Below are 8,252 nucleotides of genomic sequence, written 5' to 3' on the forward strand. Positions count from 1 at the left end.
AGGGAAATGATGGGCATGGATTGTGAATGGGTTTGAGGGAAAGGTTCTTTGTAGCCACTAATTTTGTTTTGAGTAGCAATCAAGGTTTTTATCAAGAGTAATGTTATCAGAGCTATCTAACATCATTTAATGTAAAAGGACATCCATATATATAGATGGAAAAAGTAAAAAACATGCATATATAGAGCTTTATGCAAAGGAAAAGAATGAAGAATTTAGACTTATACCTGGGTAAAAAGATCATAATGAACATCATCTGAATCATACATGAATGGAAAATGATATGTTTAATGAAACTTTTTCACAAAACTTGAATATTTCTTCATTTTAATGGGAAAAAAGGATTACAAGGGGCTTTCTATTTTTATTTTGTTTTAAAAACATAGATAATTGTGCTTAACTTATATGTTTATGTTTATAAATGAAGGTGCTTTATTGCTTCTTAGCATTTTAACTTTTTACTTGGTTTGTTGAAAAAATAATGTCAAACTTATGCTCCTAGTACCATGTTTATTGCTTCTTAGTACCATGTCTCCATAATGTCAAAATAAGGTGCTTTATTGCTTTAGTAACATGTTTAAATGAAGGTTTATATTCTCTTTTATATTCTGCACCTACGATGTAATAATTCTGAAAATTTGTACATGCACATAATAATTCAGTTTTGCACTTAAAGTACTCATTGCATTCAATATTGCTTTATATTTTCTGAGTGGGATCATTTGTCAATCATCATGTAGATCAATTATGGCATCGAGTCAATCATCATCCTCTGTAGTTAATGATCTTGAAATTGACTCACCGAATTGTTGGTGTGGTTTGAAATCGTCATTAAAGATCTCTCACACCCACAAAAATCCTGAAATGAAATATTATGCTTGTCCAAATTATTACACGGTAATTAACCTCTCCCTTTTTTGTTTACATTTGAAATTAATGTACAAAAATGAGTCAATTTACTGAAACTTGAAATTCTTGAATTGTCCATAGGAAGAACTAAGATGCCAATTTTTCATTTGGGAAGATATATTTCAATCAGTAGTACGTGAGAATGTAAACAATGGAAGAGAGAATGAACTACGGAAGAGGGAGGATGCATTATTGTTGCGTGAATATGAAGCTCAAAAAGAAAAGGACAAGCTAGTAGAGAGAGAGCATATCTTTAACAAGCAAGAGGGCGAACTGAGAAGAAGGATAATAGAGAATAGAATTGGTCGTATTTTGTTGTGTGTACTTTGGATTGTCTCGCTTGTAATAGGTTGGTTCTAAATGTAGGTGTATTATGTTAGTTTTAGATGTAAATAACTTTATCTTATCCTAACATGTATAATTATGACGACGGATTGGCTGTATTTTAATTTTGCATTTCTGGAAGTAATGTTGGCAAGATTTTTGTTGTATCAAACCACCTTGCCAAGATTATGGTTGTAAATATCATCTGACTTAGTAAGGACTGCTTTTTCAATTTCTAGTAGACAAGCCTATTTAAGCATTTATTTCTCTTGCAAAATAAATATTGACTTTCCTGTGTATTTTATTTTTTGTATACTGCCGCTTCCTATAAAGCATGTTCTACACCACTTAACAATTGACATGTACTTTAATTTTATCTAAATGCCTTTTCTGTATTACAGGTTGCCAACTAACAAATTCTACAAACTTATTTGGGGCACGTACCGGAATTGAGCATTTCATACCTATGTCAAAACCGGATTGGCTGAACCATATTTTTAACCAATATACCTGTGTCAACTCATCCTCGATTTCATTAAAATTTTGCCATGGTTTTTGTGGACAACCAAGTTCTTAAAATTGTCACCTGTAGTCTATATGCAATATAAACTGAAAAAATCCATCCATATGCAAGGAAGTAATTTGTAACTCATGACCATTCATGTCTAACGCTACCTGCTGCCCAACACTACAAATTCATGTACAAATTGGAATAAGAACTAAATCTATAACCTGCTGCCCAACACTACACCATATACAAATTGGAATGCATAATTTATCCACTTCATATACAACCATGAATTTACAAATATATTATCCACCTCATATACAAATTCCTTTACAAAATATTTTCATCTTTCAACTTGTTATATACAATATTCAACTTCTACGCCATATCATCCAAAAATATTGCCAAAATATTGTATGTATTCCACGGAGTTGAGTAGGATCAAAAATCACTTTCGGGCATATCTCAAGAGTACCTGCAAGATATTAAATGCAAATATCAGCCCAGAGTTATCATCATAGCTATATATGTGATAAACTTTCCAAAATTTGAAGAACATTCATATCAAATTAATTCGAAAGCAAAAAATGGTTTTAGAAGTCAAGCTTCTAAATCCCAATAGACAAAATATCTGTTTCACTTGTATGTTATATTTCACTCCGTATGGGTCGGATGCCGAGATAATAGAAAATGCTCTCCCCACATTTCAATAGTAGTAGGCCAAGATGATGATGATCATTCTCTCCCCCCATACAAAACTGCATTTGCACAATGACAAATATGTTAAAGAGCGAAAATTACTGTTACCAACACCAAGGGAGTTCCTGGATGTGCTAGTGAGGAACTGCGATTATATATACACGCTATTTGACGAATTAAAATAGACTAGCACAAAGAAAATTCTGTGAGATCAACCTATTGCAGAAGATAATTTTTTTTTTTTTTTATTAACAACTAGTGTATTGCAGAAAATTAAAACTCATGACCCGACAAATTCGTGTACAAATATTCTCCCGCTTACCATAGTTGACAATGACGCTATGCCCAAGTGTCTATCTTTCTTCCACCACAGTTCACAAAATGCTTATATCTCCAAAATTTCACCAAGGCATTCCAATGCTGCTAAGTTTCATGGAGCAAGCTTGGCGTAGACTAAACATACGTAAAATTTCTTAATTAATATAATATACGAATTAAAAGTTTATAAAGCTGGAAAATCCATAAATGCATGAAGGTGGAAATAACCTCACACCTGATCATTGGCTGTAGGCGTTAGTTGAGTTAGATTACTACACTGGGTTGGGATAACAACCTCGTCAACGGCCACACCAACTTGTGATTCGTCGTCAAATATTTTCCGCTTTATTTAAATTAGAAAATAAAAAATCTATTACGAACATATGTATGCAATATTAATAACCTCAGAACTTACGAACAAACGTGAAATATCTGTTTCTTCTTTCTCTTCCCTGCAGCCTTCTCAACCATCAGGACCTTTCTTCGCGTTGGCGGCCTCCCTTTCCCCCGAACAACTTGTGGACTTAATATTTTCTTACCCCTTTCTGCATCCACATTCTCTTTCATCTTTGTTGAATAGGACTCAGGCTCTACTCCAACCAACTTCTGCTCAAACTCATCCAAGAAATGAAAGAAAGCACTTACATGCTCATTGCTCCTAGATACAAGTGTCGCAAATCTTATACATCTTTTAACAACAAGGTCATACCGACGTGCATCCGCATTCACCGGACAATCATCATAGCTACTCTTAACTAGTGTGTATCTTCTCTTTGTATCTTTCCTCCATCTATCCAACACATATTTTTCCGGCAAAGAATGAATGTACTTCATCTGACATACTTTAAATGCATGCCTGCAAATAATTCCTCTCATCTCAAACAGGGCACACGTGCATTTGACTTCAAATTCATCTTCATTCAACCAAACTATGTACTTCATAATTTTGGACTGTCCATCGGGGGTGGAAATTTCTTCAAAGACATCGTAAGTAGAAATGCTACCTACTATGTTCACAAGTGAAGGGTTACATAAAAGCATTCCCCAAACCTCTGCTTGGACCTCTTTAAATTTTTCATTCGTGTACAATGACTGAAACTGCCTCTCAATTTTGAATGGGAAAACACATGAGATTGTTTGGTTACAGGACTGGAAATCAGCTGTCGTATCCGTCTCCACCTTCTTCCTCAAGGCATTGTCGAATTGGTCGACAAATTATTTTAATGTCGTACTGGAATGCACAAATCCGTCGAAGAAGGCATTCATGCTTTCCAACCGTTGGATAGTGCTCATACCAGCCCAGAATACACCTTTCAGGAAGACTGGTACCCAAAATGACCTCTCGATGTATAACCCATGCAACCATGCATTATCAGTAAGCTCATACTTAAGCATTAACTGCTCCCACTTCTCCTCGAATTCTTCGCAGCTTTGTGTATCGTAGACTACATTCTGAATGGCAGTCTTCAACTTGTTGTATTTTGAGTGGGATCCCAATTTTTCTGGCAATTTCCGCATGATATGCCAGAGACAATATATATGCCTTGTGTTCGGAAATACTATGTCAATCGCATTCTTCATTGCCCTGTCTTGATCTGTTATTATGGCTTGGGGTGCCCGTCCATTCATACATTCTAACCAAGCTTCAAATAACCACACGAAAGTACTTGTATCTTCGCTAGAAATTAAGCCTGCCCCTAAGAGTATGGACTGGCCATGGTGGTTGACACCAACAAAGGGAGAAAAATGGCATTTCGTACCTATTTGTGAGGTACGTCGTATCAAACGTGATCACACCTCCAAAATATTCATATGCCGCTCGACTTCTTGCATCAGCCCAAAAGACATTCCTAACTCTGAACTCATCATCCACATCCATGACGGAGACAAAGCCATCATTCATTTTCCTCATTTTCTTAAAATATTCATTCAGTACTTCCCCACCTCCTTTACCCATTCTTAGATGTCTAGCTCTGTCAATGAAATTTCTACAATTTTTCTCTTGGAAATCCAATTTCTCATACCCCCCGCTTCAGTCACAAGTGCATGGAAATTTTTATACATCCGAATACCTGCTCTATCATTCAAGTCGAGCATCCTCTGACTTTATTCATCCAGATTTTTATGAGATTTAAAAAATATGGATTTTTTTGGGCTCACAGTACTATGATTGTGAACAAGATCTACACTGGTCAACACCCATTCCCCATTCACAAGGCAAGCATTTACCTTCGTCTTACAATCTATTTTTGTCGTTGGACTAGGCTTGGCTAAATTATTATGGCTAGGATAGTACTTGCCGCCGCGTGTACTGGCAATCGTGACATACTTAGCATTCCCATCAAGATCTCTTTTCATCCTTCTTATCATAACCCCAAAATCCTCTTGTTTGGCAAATCGTTTGTAATAGGCCAAAACCTCTTTATCAGTACCAAATTTCATACCAGCTTTTGGAGGCTCAATGTTATTATCATCATCTGAAATTTCAAACATCCCCCCCTTGTTTGGCGATACATTTTTGTCGGGTGAAATTTCTGAAAAGGAAGAATGAGTGGTTAGGACACATAGTTTTTTTTTTTTTTTTTATACAATGGATGGGGGTGGATATTATTAAAAGTGTACCTCCAACATCATTTTCACCTTCAACACTAAATGGCATAGATGATGAACCACTTGCGCAATTTGGTACGGGCATACTTGGTCCACATGGCGACATTGCTGAGAGCTGTATTATAATTATTGTGTTATACATTATCCAAAATACGGAGGTACGTCGAAAATTTACATAACAGTTAACTCAAAATAACTACCTGGGTTGTATCTTCACCTTGTCTCAACTCATCCAAATTAGTCGACGGAGGGTATGGCATTGTTGGCCCAAAGGGTGGCATTGCCAGAGGCTGCAATTACCCACTGTGTTAGAATGACTCAAACCTATGCACGTAAAAAAGAAAAATTTAAACAAATATTCCTATGAAAAAAATAGTCAATATAGATAATTTATTTACCTGGCTACCCCAAGTATACGGATATGGAGTTGGATATGTATTTAGATTCATCATATATGGCGTTGTATTTGGATTTAGTGTATCATGATATTCCTAAAATATACAAATAAACCATGGATTAATTAAAGGCTCAATATCTAACACATTGAGCATTTTCAAATAACCAATGTGTGTATCATACCTGGGTGGGTGAAGTCGATTTAGAAGGCCTGGGTGGCCTCAAATCTTCCTCTTCGCCCATCACGCTATTTGAGGAACCGAATTTGGGACAGTATATTTTGCACTTAAATTTATCGGGCAGCTTATCTACTTAAAATCAACAGCAATAACTCACCCTGCAAACACATAACAGTTCTGTCAATACCCGACAACACCAACAAGTGATCCCCAGAAAATATTAACCACTAAACAAACGCAATGGCTACTTTATGTGCATATTCTGGATTTTCAAATAATGGATTGTGCGTACAGTTTCGACTTCACAAAATTCACATATACTATTTCATAAATGTAGTTATCTAATTTACTAAAGAATTCTGAATGTGGTCTCCAAGGTTAGTGATCTCTAGAGAGCAGAGAATCTTGATTTCAATGGAAACAGAGGGGGCCTTCATTTAAAACAAGATGCAGCAACAATCATCATGTGATAAAGGTTGTGATCAATGATGCAAAAGCCTACAACTGCTCAAAAATATAAGAAAATACCATGCAATGATGCAAAAGGCTAGACCTGTTAAAAAAAAAAAAATATCCTAATCTCATGATTTCCTTTCTCATTTATCAATGAGGCCAACGTATATCATACTTTTATAAGCATTTATATATATATATATATATATATATATATATATGCATCATACAAGAGGACCAACCATGAGAATAAATTAGACTGCTCTTGTCCACTACTAATGTACTCAATATTCAAATTCTTTGCTTCAAATGCATTAAGTAAAACATTGTGATGATCAGTTAGAAGCTTAAAATATTCCTCCTCAAACTAATTAAAAGCAACGCATATATTTCTTTACCATTGATCAATCACACAAGCACAAATTAATGCCCCTAACGTTGCAAGCTTGTAGAGACAAGCCTATCAAATATAGCATTTTTATTTTTTACTTGCAACAAGCTCAATACAATACCAACTGCCTTTAGGGAAAAAAAAAAGCAATGATTTGAATGCTGGGACAAACTCGTTACTCCAGGAAAAATAAAGGTGAAAAAAAATTCTCTGTTAATTTATTGCCGAAGACACCAAGGCTTCCAGTTTTAGGAGTTCTTTCCTTAAACTTTCGTATACGGGTATGGCTTGCCTCCAGTTACATTTTTAAAAATCAGGATATGTAACTGATGATCAAATTCAAACGCCAACAATGAATGTAACTTCAACCTTTGTGTTGATCAGTCAAAAGTTTTAGCTTTTGTGTAATAGTAATTAATGTAATGGCAGTCACATATTTCTTTTTTTCCCCAAATTCCAGACTCTTACGTCCATCTCTCCCAGTGTTTCTTTTTCTCGTAAACTTGGTTTGTACGCGCAACGACGATAAGAACTAAAACAGTAACAAGAAGAAGCAGAGTAGCTACCAATGGGAAGGAAGGATTATATCCAAGCAAAAAGTTGAGACTTGCTGGGTTATCAAATCAAAAGTAACCAACTTGAATATTCTCAAGCAACAATACTGTAAATCGCAGACCCATAACCGAAAAACATACAGAAATGACATTCAGCTAATGGACAGCTTAAACCATAACAGAAAATTACAAACCCTAGCCCTTACTTTCTTACCCTTGCAATGCAACAGCCTGTGGGTCTGGGAAGCTAGGATACCACCGGAGGATTGTGCACCAAAAATAAATGGGTTTGGCTTTTCCATGTCGTATAGACAAAACCGCACCGAGGGAGGAAGCAAAACTAGCCGGAGTGATGAAGCCAAACGGACCGGCGTGATGAAGTCGAACGGGCCGAACTAATGCACCCACACGGGCCGACGAGAGGGTCAGGCCGGCAAAGGAAACCAGCTGGAAATGAGGGAGAAGAGAACGCGGAAACCGCGCTAAGAGAGGGAGCGAAACCAACCGGAGTGATGAAGCCAAATGGGCCGGAGTGATGAAGTCAAACAGGCCAAACTGATGCACCCACACGGGTCGGAAAGAAGGTCAGGCAGGCAAAGGAAACCAGCTGGGGGCGTGGAGCAGAGCACGCGGGGAAGCTTTCTTGCGTCTTAAGTGAAGAAGAATGCGGGGGTTGGGTGGGGGGGGGGGGGGAATTGAAATAATGCAGCTGACCAAAACGCCGACGTTTAAAAAAAAAAAATGCCACGTTGACTGGAGTGCGATGGTTGCGTGAACAGTGGATGATTGTGTAGTATAACTCAATTCTTTAACCCCTTTCTCCTCCTCTTCTTCATTTCTTCCTCTATATTTATTCTCCCTAACTCAGCAACACCGTGGGTTTGCTCGAAAACTCATGCTATGTAGCCGAA

At 36.8% G+C, this 8,252-nt stretch overlaps 1 protein-coding gene across 1 annotated transcript; it reads right to left on the reverse strand.

The window, feature by feature from the left end:
• Positions 1–3,169: 3,169 nt before the first annotated feature.
• Positions 3,170–5,474, reverse strand: LOC122310390. Its single transcript, XM_043124283.1, has 4 exons — positions 5,381–5,474; positions 4,924–5,292; positions 4,054–4,260; positions 3,170–3,762 (listed from the first exon to the last, which is right to left on the reverse strand). The coding sequence occupies exons 1-4, from the start codon at positions 5,472–5,474 to the stop codon at positions 3,170–3,172; spliced, it is 1,263 nt and encodes a 420-aa protein (XP_042980217.1).
• Between the last annotated feature and the right edge of the window lie 2,778 nt (positions 5,475–8,252).

Source organism: Carya illinoinensis, chromosome 5 (assembly GCF_018687715.1).
Source record: "Carya illinoinensis cultivar Pawnee chromosome 5, C.illinoinensisPawnee_v1, whole genome shotgun sequence".
NCBI lineage: Eukaryota > Viridiplantae > Streptophyta > Magnoliopsida > Fagales > Juglandaceae > Carya > Carya illinoinensis.